A 17,047-nucleotide genomic window follows, 5' to 3' on the forward strand; every position below is an offset into this window, starting at 1 on the left:
GGGTAGCTCTTGGTAGCACCTTTGAAGGTCATTCACATCAACCTTCCTCAATTTCTCAGATTTGTCAGGTATGAAGTTTGTTTTGGTAATGCTGTCTGGTTTTGGGAAGACATTTGGATCGGAAACACCCCTCTAAAGGATATTTTCGCTTTGTTATTTTCTGTTTCATTGTATAAAAAAGAGGTGGTCTCAAAATTTATCTCATCTTCGGGAACACCTATGGCTCCTACTTGGGATTTCAGTTTCCGTAGGGGATTAGGGGATGATGAAATTGGCTCCCTCTCTGACTTGCTTTGTTTCCTTAACCAGGTTTGTTTAGATCCCTCCAAGCCAGACAAAAGGGTGTGGGCTCCTAGACCCAAAGGGATCTTTACTTGTGCTTCTTACTTCAAGTCCATTTCTCAATCCTTTGTCCCAACTCCCATAGCCTTCAAAGGAAATTTGGTGTAGACCGGTTCCTCCAAAGATTATGGATTTTTGTTGGGAAGTGTATTATGGGAAAGTAAGCACTCTAGATAACCTACAAAAGTGAAGACACTTCCTTTGTATTTCTCCCAGCTGGTGTACCCTCTGTAGAGCTGGAGATCTGCTCGATCTGCCTTGATTTGGACTCTATGGGAAGAAAGGAATGGTAGAATATTTCAAGAGAAGGAAAGGAACATTCAAGAACTGAAGGACTGTGTGTTGATGACCAATTGGGGGTAGGGCAATATGACTGAAGACTTTGGAAAATTTTCATCAATTCTCATATGATGACCTTTGGAGAAACTGGGCAGCAGTAGCGAGGTTTTCTTCCATTAAGAATAAGACAGTTGTAAGGTGGTCTCCTCCATCTGAAGGCTAATTAAAGCTGAACTTTGATGAAAGTAGCTTGGACAATCTTGGGTTATCTGGAAGGGGGGGGGGGGGGCTCTGAGGAATGAGTTTGGAGAGGTGGTACTCCTCTACTCAGGTCCTTTAGGATTTGGAGATTCTATTAGGGCAGAGCTATTAGCTGCTGTACAAGAGGTGCAATTTGCAAACCAATTGGGGGTAGAGCATTTAATCATTGAAGGGGATTCCAAGGTGGTGGTGGCTGGCTGAAAAACCCTGAGGATACTATATTGGTGCTACAAGAATGAAATTTATTTGGCTGAAAAGGAATATGCTGGTTTCTAGACAGTGGGTGGGGAGATCAGCAAATGCTTTGGCTGATGTGTTAGCCAAAGAAGGGGTAAATAGGGAAGAATTGTTTTGGGCTCAGCTGTGATTTATGTAATCTATTACTAGTTTACTTGTGAGCTATTGGGAGAGGCTGCATCTCGTGTCTCTCCATGGGATGATGTATGAAATTATATTTCTAAATCAGTTTCTGAATTAATAAAATTTCTATTATTCATAAAAAAAAAACAGGTTCAAATTCAGCTAAGAGATTTCAGACCCATCAGTTTGGTGACTAGTATCTACAAGATAGTGGCCAAAGTAATCTCCTTGAGGTTAAAAATAGTTTTGCCCTCCTTAATAAGTCAATCACAAGGGGCTTTTATTCAAGGTAGACAAATCACTGATCAAGCCCTGATGGCTAATGAATGTGTAGAAGACTTCAAGAGAAGGGGGAAGGAAGGATTTGTCTGTAAATTGGATCTGGAGAAAGTGTACGATTAGTAGATTGGTCATTCTTGATGGAAGTTTTGGGAATTTTGGGTTTGGAGATAGGTGGTGTGGTTGGATTGAAGGTTATTTGACTATTGCTCATTATTCTGTGTTGGTTAATGGAGTGGTTGGAGATTTCTTTCCAGCTACTAGAGGACTGAGACAAGGGGATCCCCTCTCTCCCTTCCTCTATACCTTGTTAGCAGATGTTTTTAGTAGACTTATTTTGATAGCGGACAGGGTGAATCTGATTAGAGAATGGAGGGTTGGAAGAGAAGGTGTTATTGTTACACACCTATAGTTCACAGACGACACTATCCTTTTTTGTGAGACAGGGGACCCTCGGGTAGCAAGGAACTTGAAAGGGGTGATAAAGTTGTTTGAGGTTGTGTCAAAACCAAAGATCAACTTCCAAAAGTGTTGTGTAGTGGGGCTGAATTTAGAGCAGGAGGAATTGGGTGGGATAGCTGAGGAGTTAGGTTGTTTGACATCTAGTTGGCCTTTGAGATACTTGGGGTTACCATTAGGAGCCAATCCTAGGGAGGGAAGTTTTTGGAATCCCATGGTGGAAAGATGTGCTAAGAAACTGGCAGCCTAGAAAAGAACTTATGTACCCCTAGGGGGTCGAATTACTTTAATTCATTCCACCTTAGCAAATCTTCCAATTTACTTACTTTTAGTATTTAGGATGCCGCAAAGGGAGGTAATGAAAGTAGAGAAATTGATGAAGGACTTTTAGTGGGAGCCCGGAGAGGGAAGGAAGGATCATTTGGTAAGATGGGAATCAGTATGCAAGAAAAGGGAGCAAGGGGGTCTGGGATTGGGTAACCTAGGTAAGAAAAACTCAGCCCTTTTGGGTAATTGGCTTTGGAGAAGGAAAGACTTTGGCACAAAGTTGTAGAGAGTATTCATGGAGCAGAAGACAATGGTTGGGATGTTGGCATTTCTCGGAGGGCCACGTTGAACTCTCCTTGGAAGACAATCTATGGTGTTCTTCCACAATTCTTATACTTAATTGGGGATGATGTATGTACTAGGGATAGGGTTCTTTTTTGGGAGGACTTATGGATTGGAAACTCAACCCTCAAGGATCTTTTTCCACCTTTGTATTTCCTTCCGCTTTAAAAATGAACCTGTTCAAAGATTTGTCTCATTTTCCACCTCTGCTTGCTTTGTTCTATCTGTCTGGACCCTTCTAAACCTGATGCTCGTATTTGGTCCCCTAACCCTTCGGGCACTTTCTTTTGCACCTCCTTTTTCTCTTCCTTATTCTCTGTCCCTAGCTTTCAGCTTTTACCTTGTAAAGAGATCTGGTCTAGACCTGTTCCCCCTAAAGTGGGAGCCCTTTGTTTGGAGGCCTCTCTTGAAAAACTAAACACATTGAACAACCTACAAAGAAGAAGACATTGTCTGAGTATTTCCCCCAACTGGTGTGTCCTCTGCAAAGCAACTGGAGAAAGTTGTTACCATTTACTAATATATTGTCCCTTTGTTGTAGGTCTCTAGGAAAAGCTTCTTAATCTCTTTGGATGCAGGTGGACAATGCCAACGCAGGTTAGCAATCTATTTGAGCCTACAACCTTCAGGTGGCCTAAGAAAAGAGGTAAAGTCTTGTGGATGTGTGCTAGGTCTGCATTGGTTTGGACTGTTTGGGAAGAAAGAAATGTCAGGATCTTTGATGAGAAGGAGAGGAACAAGACAATTGTATGGGATTGCTTAATTAATAGAGCCATTAATTGGGTAAAGACCCTGGAACTATTTTCTCCATTTTCCTTTGATGACTTATGGAGAAATTGGGAAGTGGTTGCCTAAAGCTCTAGTACAAGACCTAAACCGTTAGCAGAATGGAAACCTCCTCAAGAGGGTATCATTAAGCTCAACTTTGATGGCAGAAGTTTAGGCAATCTGGGTCCTACGGGCGTTGGGGGAGTGTTTAGAATTACCGAAGGGCTAATCATTGCTTTATACTCTGGCCCCATGACCCTCACAGGCAGGGGTAAAATCCTCTACTGGATTGCCTTCAAGTTTAGCTGACTGGGTGGGGGTGAAGTCATCTACCGGATTGGTTTCAAGCTCACCGGACTGGTTGGATGCAGCCCGACGTGCCCGACTGCTGGTGTCCAAATCTGATGTTGGCTCTGCTTTGAGCCCAGCAAGTCGTCTTGAAGCCCTGCGAGGCACATCTTTTCCAGCATTATAATTTCCTGAGCCAACATGAGTCTTCCTGCCTCTATGTTTTTGCATTCCTATCTCTAAGCTGGTGATCCAGTGGTTGAAAGAACCAGAAACAGCAGCCTGGTCCTATAAAGGAGCTTTATGAAGATTCAAATGGCTAACTACAAACATGTCATTCCAATTCCAATGGGAAAGAAGATCAGCAAATGGGTTTGCAGATTCATTAGCTAAACAAGGGGTGCATAGGAATCAGATGTTTTGGGCTAAACTGTAATTTTTAACCCGAGGTTGCATCTCGTGCTTCATCTTGGGAATTTTCTGTGTATCTTTTATGCTTTTAATCTATTAATAAATTCACTCACTATTCATAAAAAAAAAACAGGTTCGGATTCACTACAGACACCTGATAAGAATTTTTCTACATCTAAGTCATCTCTCTGCTTTGACATAACCTGTACATTGATTTGTATTGGTTGATAGATGTTTAGGTCTTTACAAATACTATTCACCTCTGAAAAGTATTCCTCAATATTATTGTCACCTTGCTATAAGCTGAAGATTTTCTGGAACAACTGAAAAATTCTAATGCTGTTATCAATCCCTGAATTTTCCCATATACTAGAAAGAAGACGAAGCTTGCCCTGATTCTAGGCTCCATACTATTCCAAAGCATTGTCCGAATTTGTGCATCTTCCTGAACCCAATCGGCATAGATGGATGATACTTAATTTTTCCTTTTCCCATAAGGAAAACCTCCACAAATTTGTCCAATTGTGCATAGTTTGCGTTGGTTGTCATCTGGACTCGAAAGACACCTGATGTCACAGGTTTCACTTCTATTTTTACAACTAACGGATCACAAATCAAGGGCTAATAGCAAGACTGGTTGCAGGTTCACTAATTCAGATCACTAAAAATTCAGTAGGAGAGCCTCCAATCAAAGATAAGACACCCAACCAACAGTAGCTTTACATAACAATATCAAAGCATACACAAACAGCCGTAGGTAGATCAAAAACATGCTCATAAATGCAATCAACCAGCAATAAGCAACCTGACAGACCCAAATCACCTACTCTTCTGAATGTATTTCACATTGACTTCACTCCTTTCAGACATTATGCACTTCACTATCACAAACAAGTCAATAGAAGCTGATTAAATCACTAGTCCTCTTCTTAGATAATCAGAAAGAAACTATAAACAGAAAAGGAGAGGAAAAAAAAGTGAGAATTAGCAGTACCTGATCCTTGGAGGAGAAGAGAAACCCAGCAGCCATGTTCGGTTGAGATTAGAAGAGAATAATCTCACTTACAGGTTGCTGGATATGTTTATAGTTATTTCATAAATCTGACTTTACATAAAAAAAATTACCCTGCCACCCAATAAGGCTAAAAACAGCATAAGAAAATAGAGAATAATGACACTACTTAACAGACGCTTTGTAAAAGAATTATTGCCAACTGGTAACCTTACAACCTTTCTTCATCTGGGTTTGCTACAGACAGTGCAAGACAAAGTCTTTACTCTGGGTTGTACTGGAAAACATTTATTCAACAGCAGTGTTATGTACAAAAAAGAATAAGTTTCTATGGTTTTATACAGTATACAAAACAATCATCTAGAGAATTGCTGAAAACTAGGAAATATATTGTGGCTCATCAACAAGCAAGGGATCTGAGGGTGACCACTTTGTCCAGAAATTCTGGAGATTATGTCCATACCCGGCCTATCCCTCCCAAAATTCTTGATAGCTGGGATCAACATTGGGTGATGGCCTTCATCAACAGGTGAAGTTCACCTTTCTGTTCCTAGTTTTCAACAGGGAGCAACTCCATTTTATATGCTGAGCAGGTGCCCTGAAACATGCAAGGAAAGACCACAAAAAAATTATTTTATTTGGCATACAATCTGAACAGTCCTTGGAATAGTAGGATATTATCATGAGAACCTTTCTTAGTGAAGCTGGAAGAGAAATGGATAGTGATGTTACAATACTGCCTTTAGACTTTAAATTTCTTTATGTTTCAACTTATGATTTTGTTGTCAATAAAAAAAAAATTTCCACAATACTGGCTCTTGACTATACACTTAATTCCTACAATGTTTTCATCTAATAAATTCATTGTTGTATGTATATAATATTGTCGAGTACTTTCCTCTTTATTTAACAAAATCCACTTTTCTGTATACTATGTGCTTTCTATCACCTTCTTTTTCATTTTTGTAGCCAGCCGAAAGGCTTCCTCAGTATCTAATGGAACAACTGGGAAGGATACAGTTGCAAGTCTATTGGCTTCTTTAATGGAAGTAGTACGAACAACTGTAGCATGCGAATGTGTTTATGTTCGAGCCATGGTAATAAAGGCTTTGATTTGGATGCAAAGTCCATATGAATCATTTGAAGAACTAGAATCCATTATTGCATCTGAACTCTCTGATCCAGCTTGGCCGTCAACACTGTTGAATGACATCTTACTCACTTTGCATGCTCGATTTAAGGTACTACAAACTTTTTAAACCAAGTTTTGATTCTCTATTTTATAACTATTTATGGCTTTCTATTGGAGAGGATGTCCAGGGTGTCCATCCTTATGGAAAAGATGAACATGCCCTTATGACCAATGGCTCAGAAGAAAAGAAACACTACTCAAGCATCAGGTAGCACATCTGTACATTGGATTCTAGGAGGTGTGGCACTTATGCATGCAGCAAAGTTAGGTACTTTTAAATGTTTTCCGTCTATGGAGATCTGCTGTCAAATTCAAGGGCAGATTTCAAGAAAGAAACCATTGGCTCAGCCTATTAAATTTTACACAGCCTCATGCAGCCTTCTGCTTGGTTGGGGGTGGGGGGATTAAGAACAGTGACCCTCTATTTCGCCAATAGGAACTCCATAAAGACCTTGGGCAAATCCCTGGTGGGCCACTGATCTCCATATTTCTATCCTTGTTAAAACAAGAAAAAGGAATCTTGTTAGTTGTTACCATCCGGAAAAATGGAAAAAAAAAAAAAAAGCCTTTCTTTACTCCTTTACTCCTCCCTAGGTTAGTACCATTTTCAGTCTACTCATCCCAAGGCCCTAGATAGCCGATACCAACATTGGGTAATGGCCTTTTTCTTACTTATGGAATGGAAATACGTCAACATATTAATTCACTTACTACTTACTACTTACTTAGCAAAGATGCATTTCTGCCCTGCACCAAGAGTAGTAAATGATACCTAGGTGTGCATATCTTAAGAATGGTGCAATCCCAAATAATAGATCTCACAAACCATAAGGGTCAGGGTGGGTTGGATCGAGGGTTACCCATTGGGTCGCTGCTACTTTAGGGCTTGATTTATTCTTCTGAAACTCTTTCTTTCTCTCTCTCTCAATCAGATTGGCTGCCACAGCACCACTCTCTTTCGCTTAGAGCTATTAGAATCCCCAAAGCAACAACAGAGAAGGGAAAACAGAGAAAGAAATGGAAATAAAGCCTGAATGAAGTTGTGCTTATCTTCCTCTTGATCTCATCGATTGGTGTCTCTGCATCTTCAATGTCTCACGCGGAAGTAGCTAGAATCAGAGGGAGAGAGATCCTATAGCTACACCTCATTTTTTGAGGAGTTTTACGTGTTTTAAGCCCTGTAGATATCAGAGCTCAATTGGCAGAGACGAAGATGGAACCTACAGCTACAAAATCAAAGGGAATGTTAGAGGAAAAGAAGAGGGAGTCTATGCAAGAGACAACAGAGAGATGTCGTGTAGGGATTGGGGCCATGGGCATTCCTCGTGACAGCGTCTCCGCTCTCCCTTTTTGTTAGGATGCAACCAGAGATATTTTTGCAATATGTGTGGAAATTTGCTGCAATCTCCATTGATTGCAATATGTGGAAATTTTCTGAATATTTTGCCTTTCTTTAGTTGAGAAACATAATTTTTGACAATTTTATCATTTTATGTATTTTTTGCTATTTCTCATTTTTTGCCTTTTTTTAAATTTCTATTTTTTACTTTTTCGCTAAAATATATATTTTTCTGAATTTTTATCATTTATTTATTTTTTTTGTAATTTCTGATTTTTAGCTGAAATATATATTTTTTATTTTTATCATATTTTTTTGGAAAAAATCAAAATGGGTGGGTGAGGGTCAGGGTGGGTTGTGACCCATTAATTAGCATTTTTAGTGGCTCGATAGTCAATCCACACCCAACCCATCTATTTTCTAGACATAAACATGAAGTTTATAATTTTCTTATGAAAATTATGAATAGTTATTAAGGAAAGATGGCTATGGATCCTAGGGAACTACCTAGGATATGTATTTTTCACTTAAAAAAATCCATCGCCTAGGCAACAAGGCGCCCCCCTGTTGCCTAGCCTCGCCTTGGGGCCTTGAAAACTATGTGATGGGGATAGCTTTGGTTTTAGCAATGTTTTAAAAGGCGTGGGAGGCGTACACTTGGAGGCGTGCTTCTAGGTGAGGTGTCCCCAAAATGCCCTGAGGCATAGGCCAGAGGTGTTGACACCTCTAAGGCATATGCCTTAGGTGCAAGAGGCGTACACCTCATATGCTGTTTTCATGAGGCGTATGCCTCATGCACACCTCATATAAAAAGACAGAAAAAAAAAAAAAAGAAAGAAAAAGGGAAAAAAAAAGGAAAGGAAAGGAAAAGAAAGGGAAGGGAAAGAAAAAGAAAGAAAGAGAAGAAAATAAAAAGAAAAGGAAAGCGAAGGGAAGGGAAGAATAGATAAGGGGAAAGAAAGTGGGCTGAGGGCTCTGCCACCGGACCCCTTTGGCTAGGGGGCTTCTCCCCCAGACCCCACAACCCCCCTTTCAACTAGTGCTTTGCATCTTCGTTCTTTTTAATATAAAAGATTTTTAATAAAAATAAAGAAAAAATTGAGATCCTCTTTCCTCTTCTTCTTTCTTCCCTTCCTTCTCCTTCCTCCTCATCCCCCTCCTCTTAAGGAGGCTTACACCTATTACGTTCTGAAGTACGCCTCACACCTCTAGGTAGTGGAACACCTTGTGTTATGTCTCTGTGTTTTAAAACATTGGCTTTTAGAAGTATATTATTGGGTAGTAATCAGTATGGTAGTGCACTATTTTGAGTCTTGACAAGTCATCATACGCTCTCATCCCTACTACAGATGGTGTGAATCACTGGATCTAATCTGGACAACATATTGGTTTGCTCAATGGGCACAAATTCAACCTGACCCATTATCGATGAGGACATGATAAATTTGGAACCCTGTTCTGTAATTAGTAATGTTTAGAATCCTTGTCTGTTCTGTGGGAATGTAATTTTTGGCAAATCCTTTTCTGAGAATGTGATGGGCTGTGGGGCCACTAGTTGGCCAATCATCTTCAGAACCTGTTCTTTAATTGGTAATGTTTTGAAGCCTTGTCTGTTCTGTGGGAATTTAACTTTTTGCATATCCTTTTCTGAGAATGTGATAGGTCATGCATACTTGATCTGTTTTCACAGAAGATTTGGAGGTGATTTCTCAGGATTCATCATTAGACAATGTTTCTTGCAAGTTGAAATATAGATCCTATCATGCTATTGACTTTAGTGTTGGTTAGATTTTCCATAGAAGACGTGGATAATAAGGTGTTGGAGTTAGTGGCGGAATGACTCTGGAGGTGATCGTGCATCTATTAATCTTATGTTTAAGGTAGACAAGAAGGTTGATCTGAAGAGAGTAGTTGATAAAGAAATTGGAGTTGAAAATAAGTTAGGATTGTTTTTCTTAGGAAGTAAGGAACATGCTAGAGAAGTATTAATGGTAGTGGGATTAGAAGAGGAGAGAATGAAAAGCCTTAAACTACATTGGTGAGTATCCCTCCTTTAGGCATTAACTAGGTAGGCGAGAGATATCATAAGGAGGTGGAAAAGGAAAGAGGTTGGGATTTTTTGATTGGGTTGGTAGGCAGGTTGAAGTAGTATTGGTTTGGATTTTGCTAGCTATATTGTGCTAGGTTTTTGGGTTGGTGTAGTCTTGTGATGTTATTAGGTAGTTGGTAGGGGGAGAGGAGGTAGGTTTTAATTATGCATTGGTTAGTTTTTTTGGCTTTGTTGTAAGGTGTAAGCATAGTTTTCAAGGCGTTTAGGCGATTCTAGGCGACACTGGGGTGCCTAGTCGGGCGCCTAGGCGATAAATTTATTTATTTTTTGATGAATTAGGCATTTTCAAGGCATCTATACTCCTTTTCTGGAGTATAGGTTGATCTTGGGGCATTGAATGATCCACTCTTCCTGTCCATGATTTGATTTGCATCAAGAAACTTTCTACTTGGGGTTTCATCTCCCACCTTAAAGAATTAGAGCAGGATGGGCAAAATAGAGGGGTGCATCTGGACTTATATGTGATAGGTGAATACCACTTAGATTAAAAGGAAATTTCCTTAAAACGGTTGTAAGGCCAGGTGTGTTGTATGGAGCAGAGTGTTGGGTGTTCAAGAAACATGTCCAAAACATGAATGTGGCAGAAATGCAAATGCTAAGATGAATGAGTGGAAAAACTAGGAAGGATAGGATTATGAATGAAGTTATCCATAGGAACCTAGGAGTAGCTCCAATAGGTTATAAAATGAGAGAGTTATTTGTCACACATTGAAGGGGCTAGAAGAGCTTGTGGTAGACCAAAAAGGACATGAGTAGTAGTAGTAAGAAATGATTTAAGCACTAATACTTTAACAGTGGATATTTGTTTAAATAGAACGGACTAGCGAAACAGGATTCATGTAGCCAACCCCATATAGTTGGGATAATGCATGGATGATGATGGTGATGATTTAAATATGTGGGTCAGGCTTGAAGGCCCGGGCCAGTGGCCGGGCTTAAATGAGCACCTCTAGCTAAGAGTTTGTTACACTATTATAGGTACCTTATTTTGAGTCCATGGGAATTTTTCTGGCCTTTGTTGCTGATTTCTTATTTCCTAGATGCAGCAAAAATAGTTCATACAAGAAAGGTCAACTTATTATAGATTTCAGTCTTCTATATATATCTACTATAGTCCTTTCTTGTGGTTCCTTTTGTACTTGTTCATTCTTTCTTTCTTATGTTTGTTTCTGTTTTTTCTTTGTCAGGCTACTCCAGATATGGCTGTTACTCTTCTTGAAATTGCAAGAATTTTTGCTACAAAAGTTCCAGGAAAGATTGATGCTGATGTTTTGCAACTGCTGTGGAAAGTAGGTTTACATTTTTCATATCTCAGATAATGTCGTGCATTGAGTATTTCATTTGATGTTTGTGTGTGTGTGTGTGTGTGTGTGTGTGTATCACCATTTAGCACTGCTAAAGCTTCAACAGAAACAGAAGAATCTGCCTTAGAAGCTACTGAATTAACAGCTAACAAAAACCAAACTTTCCCTAACAACAGCACAGGTTGCAGACAGAGCAGATCTACCTACAAATGCTCCATCTACATTGATCTTTGACTATCCAAAAGGGGGAGGAGTCCACTGAGAATTAAAATCTGCACCAGCTTCAGAACGGAGCAGTGTCAGTGATGATGAAGCTACTTGACCCCAATATTCCTTGGCTATCTTCAAAGCCCTGTCAATGTCCAAATAGGGATCTAGAATTATTGAACGAAGACAAAAGAAAAGAGGTCACATTGGGGGTTCTCTTGGTCTCTCATCCTAATTGTACCCAGTGTTTTAAAAGGTGTGTCTAGGCAATTAAACGAGGTGTATTATGAGTTTATGACGCATGTGCTTCACCTGAACCCAAGCAGTGCCCCTTTCAAAAGGCACGTGCTTGGTGTGCCTTGTGCCTCAGCTTAGGTGCCTCAACTCAAGTGCACACCTTTTTAAATTACCTTTTATTGCTGTTTGTATGATAATAAAGGTCTATTGCACACCTAAAGCCTTGGTTCTTGCAAATAAGGTCTCAGACATAAAAATTTCCATTAAGGAAGCAACAACAATACAACTAATATCTGAGTCCTAATCCTAAAATAGAATGAACTGCAACAGAAATCACAAAAACAGTCTTTTATATATATGTTAAATTATATGTATGGACCAAAGTTTCAGTTTTGGGAGCTACCCCATACCCCAACACGGACTTGTTTAGGCTTTTCCCAAGGACCTTTACGGAGGCGGAGGGCCAATTTCCTAGGATTAGGAATTGAATATGTTTAACATCACATTAGCTACTTGAAGTAACGCAACAAGGATATAAATATTGGAAGTTTCACATGCTTGAATTGTTGAATGCTTGAAGCACTTTGGTAAATCCACATGTTTGCTTTGACTGCTACAATTTCACTTTGAATATGTTATGTTTATGTTTCTTAATTCGAGTCAATAGTCTTGTTAAAACATTTAATTTCTTTTAAAATCCAAGTTATACATTTTTTTATGTATTATTCTGTTTTAACTTGGGTGGTATAAAGCCCCTGCGTTTTGCACTTTTAGAACACTGATTGTACCCTGATTCCTGTTCCTATTATGATTAAATTTACGATGTATTTATTTTGTTTTATTCCTACTTATTAAAACCCCTTGTTCCTAGAACATCAGTCCACAGATTTGGTTTTGCATTCCATCCCCCTCTAGTTTCATCACCAAATGCTATGCTTTTAGCCAACAACATACACCATTGAGATGTCCTGAATATGTTTACCAAATGCAATTCTTTCATGACTAGTGCAATTAGGTCTTAAAATATAAATCTGATTAAAATTTCAATATCATAAAAAAATGGAATAGCCAAACTTTAAACTTTGTTCTCAACAATTAAGATGTTGGAATCTGGAATTGCATGTAAAATGAACTAGTTACTATAAAGTAAGTTGTTCCTTGTGAATCTAAGATCTTCATATTAGCTTTGTGAGCATTAAGTTTGCTGACCACGAACACAGGAAGTGGAATGATTAACTATTTAATATTTTGAATTAACAACAGACAGCTAAAAGTCAGATTAGCTTGGGGGATGAATTTTAAGGCAAGGTGTGAAGTGTTTTCACATGATTCAGTGATGCCACTTGGGTCTGATATTGGCTTTGCCAGGTTTGTAGTTTTACTAGGCCTAGAGTCTGGAACATTTTGTTGGAGTCCTGTCTAGGCAAGTCAGTCTCCTAAATGTCTTTTGCATGATGATTCAATTTTGTTTAACCTTTAAGGTGTCTCATATCCTTATGAAAACTTTATTTTGCTTCAAATTTGTTGTTATTTATTTGGAAGATAACTTGGGAAGTACCATATACTGATATCATTATCTATTTTATTTGTCTATTTATTTTTGAAACTGTAAGGTAAAGTATTTCATTAAAATCCAAACAAGATATAAAAATCACCCCTGTATAATGAGATTCTGTACAAGAGATAACCCAAGTGATCCATATACTAATATCATTATCAGAATGCAAGGAAGCGATGTTAAGACCTGCATTTCCTTTTGATCATGGTGCAACATATTTGACCTGTTAATGATGGTGTAGAATGTATTGCGTTTTGTTTTTTTGTAAATCTCATCTATATTCCTTTTCTAGACATGCCTTGTTGGAGCTGGACCAGGTGGAAAACACACAGCTTTAGAAGCAGTGACAATAGTTCTTGATCTACCACCACCACAGCCTGGGTCAATGTCAGGACTTACTTCCATAGATATGGTATCTGCATCTGATCCGAAATCGGCTCTGGCGTTACAGAGATTAGTGCAAGCAGCTGTAAGTATGATATTTTTATTTGTTATTTAATTAATAGAATCTCTGGGGAGGTAGTATCACATTTCTCCTCCACGGCTGATTGTACTTCCCCCTTTTTTCTCTTTAATAAAATTGCCTAATCATTAATAAAAAAAAGAAGAGTCACTGGCATTTTATATGGTTCCTTGGAGATATGAAGACAACATACATTTTTGTTATCGAAGAAGCTAATCAATCTTTATCACTGATTGATTACATTTTCAGGTATGGTTCCTTGGAGAAAATGCTAATTATGCTGCATCTGAATATGCTTGGGAATCTGCTACTCCTCCTGGTACTGCATTAATGATGCTAGATGCAGACAAAATGGTGGCTGCTGCCAGTTCTCGGAATCCTACCTTAGCAGGGGCATTAACTCGGCTCCAGAGGTGTGCTTTCAGTGGGAGCTGGGAGGTATATTTTTCCATCCATATGCTCTTTAATGAAAGTGTGAATGTTATATGCACATAATTATCCTATGAACTTGTCTAATTTATTTTGCATCTCTTTGACAAAAGAAATAAGACAAAAAAATCTCTCTAATTTCTTAATCATTCTTTCCACCATTCCTTTGAGAAGAAAAATTGAAATGAAGGTGTCTTCTATTTAACATACAACCCATGCATGCAAACAATCCCCAAATTCCTCTCTTTAAGGGCACACACACCCACTCCAACACAAGAGCTTTACCGATTGAAAAGATAGCCCAAGGCTTTATATATATCATTTGTCTCTGTAGTATAACATGTACTAATATAATTCCTGAATTCACTACTGATTAAAGTCTTACCACCACCACCACCATCACCAACTTTGTCATTGTTATTATCTTTTAAAGTTCATCAATTATTTATTGTCTTATTGGATTGGAAGTTGCTATGCAACAATGTTACTGTTTCTTCCATTCTATGGCTGGCTTCTCCAGGTTCGCATCATTGCTGCTCAAGCTCTAACTACAATGGCAATCAGGTCTGGCGAGCCTTTTAGGCTACAGATTTATGAATTCTTACATGCTCTATCATTAGGTGGAGTGCAATCTCAATTCTCAGATATGCATCTTAGTAATGGAGAAGATCAAGGGGCCAGCGGAACTGGTCTCGGTTCCCTGATAAGTCCTATGTTGAAGGTTCTTGATGAAATGTACAAAGCACAAGATGACCTGATCAAGTAAGAGCTGAGATGTACAACTTATTTTTATCTCAGCATTTATTTTAGTTTTGATGATTTCAACCTAACAAATGCTTTGTTGGAATGTGGATTCATTTTGGTTTGGCTCTGACATGTTTTTATATGTTGATATTCAGAGAAATAAGAAATCATGACAATGCAAAGAAGGAATGGACAGATGAGGAACTTAAGAAATTATATGAGACTCATGAGAAGCTACTTGATCAAGTTTCATTGTTTTGTTATGTTCCGAGAGCAAAATACTTACCTCTGGGGCCAATAAGGTGCTTTTGATCTTTGAAGCGCATCATGTCCTTGCATTTCCAATAGCACCGGCACCTATTGCACTACTTTATTGACCTTCTTAAGTAGATATTACCTTTAAATAGGCAATAGAACAATTCTGCTGTACTATTGGTTAGGCATCTGTTTTCTTATTGTACTTCTAATGATTTAACCCTGTAAACCAAAAATAACAAAGAAGAAAAAATAGAACAGGAGAGAAAGGAAGATTGGGGGGAGAAAGTTTACACTCCCACTTGACTTCCAACTTCTTAATTCTTATATATTAGTTACTTTTTAAGAATAGGGTCAGGGACCATGCATTTAAACTGAAGGGAAAAGACCACACTCCCTTTCTAGTAGAAGACAAAACCACCCTCGTAACAATTAGACTATGTATTTCAACACTCTCCCTCAAGCTGATGAGCATATTTCATATAATCACATCTTGCAACAAATAAAGCCAATTAAGGACAATTCAAGGTTTTTGTAACTAAATCAGCTAATTTATTCTCAGATTTGACATACAAAGTAAAAATATCTTTTCCAAGCATCTTCTTGGGAATAAAATGATAGTCAACTTCAATGTGCTTGGTCCTTTCATGAAACACTGGTTAGATAAAATGTGAATAGCAACTTGTCATCACAATATGAACTCATAGGTAGAGTCACTGGTATGTCCAACTATTGTTAGAAAGGTTTTGTGCTATGTAAGCTCACATGTGATATGTGCAAAAAACATGAATTATTTTAATTTTGTAGACTTTTCCATGGATAAGTCCAGGAGTCTGTTTTCTCATCTTGCTGAGTTTGACTCTTGAACAACCCCACAACCAGTATCACGGAAGATCGAACTACTATCTTTTGTTCCATACTATTCCACAACTATGTTCTGAATCATACATCTTGTATTCACTCTGAATAGGTAGATGTTTTAGATTAGGTTTATTTACAGTTAGTTACTTGGATTTTCATTTCACCATCAATAAATCTTCAAACAATTTAACCCATTAAGGATAGTCACCTCCATTCAATTTGATAAAAGTCATTTGAACAGGAAAGAAAAAACAGATGAAAGCATCATGGGGGCCTTTTCACCTATTGGAAAATCTGTGTAGGAAAGTTTTACCTATAGGAAGGGTTCTATCTTGAAAATTTATGGATGGCAATGTTCACCTCTATAGGCAAATTTATGCATGAGAAAATTTACCTATATTTTTTTATTAGTAAAATTTTACCTATAGGTTTCCTTTGATATGGTTGCTGGACAGTCACAGATAGGTTTTCAGAGGTTGTAGATTTTATCATGAAACTGCTTCACAAATAGGTTTTCAGACATCAACAACACTTTCAACTAGAGGGCCACTCCATGAGCACATAACACCACAATCACAGAAAAAAGGAGAAAAATTAAGGAACCCTAGGGTTCAATAAGCAGAAGGTCTGATTTATATCGACACCTATACATTCCAATTTGCTTGGATCTTAACTGAAGTGAGTGAAGAGGTGGAAGAAAGCAGGTCAATTAAATCTGATGGGAAAATTTACCTATATTTATTTATTAGTAAAAGTTTACCTATAGGTTTCCTTTGATATGGTTGCTGGACAGTTGCAAATAGGTTTTCAGAGGATGTAGATTCTATCATGAAACTGCTTCACAAATAGGTTTTCAGACATCAACGACACTTTCAACTAGAGGGAAACTCCATGAGCACATTACACCACAATCACAGAAAAAGGAGAAAAATTAAGGAACCCTATGGTTCAATAAGCAGTAGATCTGATTTGTATTGACCCCTATGCAGTCCAATTTGCTTGGATCTTGACTGAAGTGAGTGAAGAGGTGGAAGAAAGCAGGTCAATTAAATCTGATGCTGTGATACCATGTACTTTAATGATCTAATTCTAACCTGTAAGCCAGAAATAATAAAGGAAGAAAGAGAGACCACAAGAGAATAAAAGTGAGGAAACAAAGATAGTGCAAGAGAATCAAGTCGAAGTTGAACTCCTTTGATGCTAATCACTTCTTAAATAGGAATATAGGACGACAAACTTAAAATAAAGAAGACCACACTGCCCCTCAGTAAACTTCTTAG

At 38.3% G+C, this 17,047-nt stretch overlaps 1 protein-coding gene across 2 annotated transcripts in view; it reads left to right on the forward strand.

Moving 5' to 3' along the window:
- LOC104588833 (uncharacterized) overlaps positions 1–17,047 on the forward strand; it is a 115,804-nt gene that overhangs the window by 84,308 nt on the left and 14,449 nt on the right. For both annotated transcript variants that reach the window (XM_088896063.1, XM_088896064.1), the window contains exons 14-19: positions 6,038–6,309; positions 10,897–10,998; positions 13,308–13,484; positions 13,728–13,916; positions 14,428–14,669; positions 14,807–14,953. In XM_088896063.1, the coding sequence (XP_088752189.1) occupies positions 6,038–6,309; positions 10,897–10,998; positions 13,308–13,484; positions 13,728–13,916; positions 14,428–14,669; positions 14,807–14,953 (1,129 nt within the window). The remainder of the gene's footprint in view (positions 1–6,037; positions 6,310–10,896; positions 10,999–13,307; positions 13,485–13,727; positions 13,917–14,427; positions 14,670–14,806; positions 14,954–17,047) is intronic.

Source organism: Nelumbo nucifera, chromosome 1 (assembly GCF_055504915.1).
Source record: "Nelumbo nucifera cultivar China Antique chromosome 1, China Antique-T2T, whole genome shotgun sequence".
Lineage (NCBI taxonomy): Eukaryota > Viridiplantae > Streptophyta > Magnoliopsida > Proteales > Nelumbonaceae > Nelumbo > Nelumbo nucifera.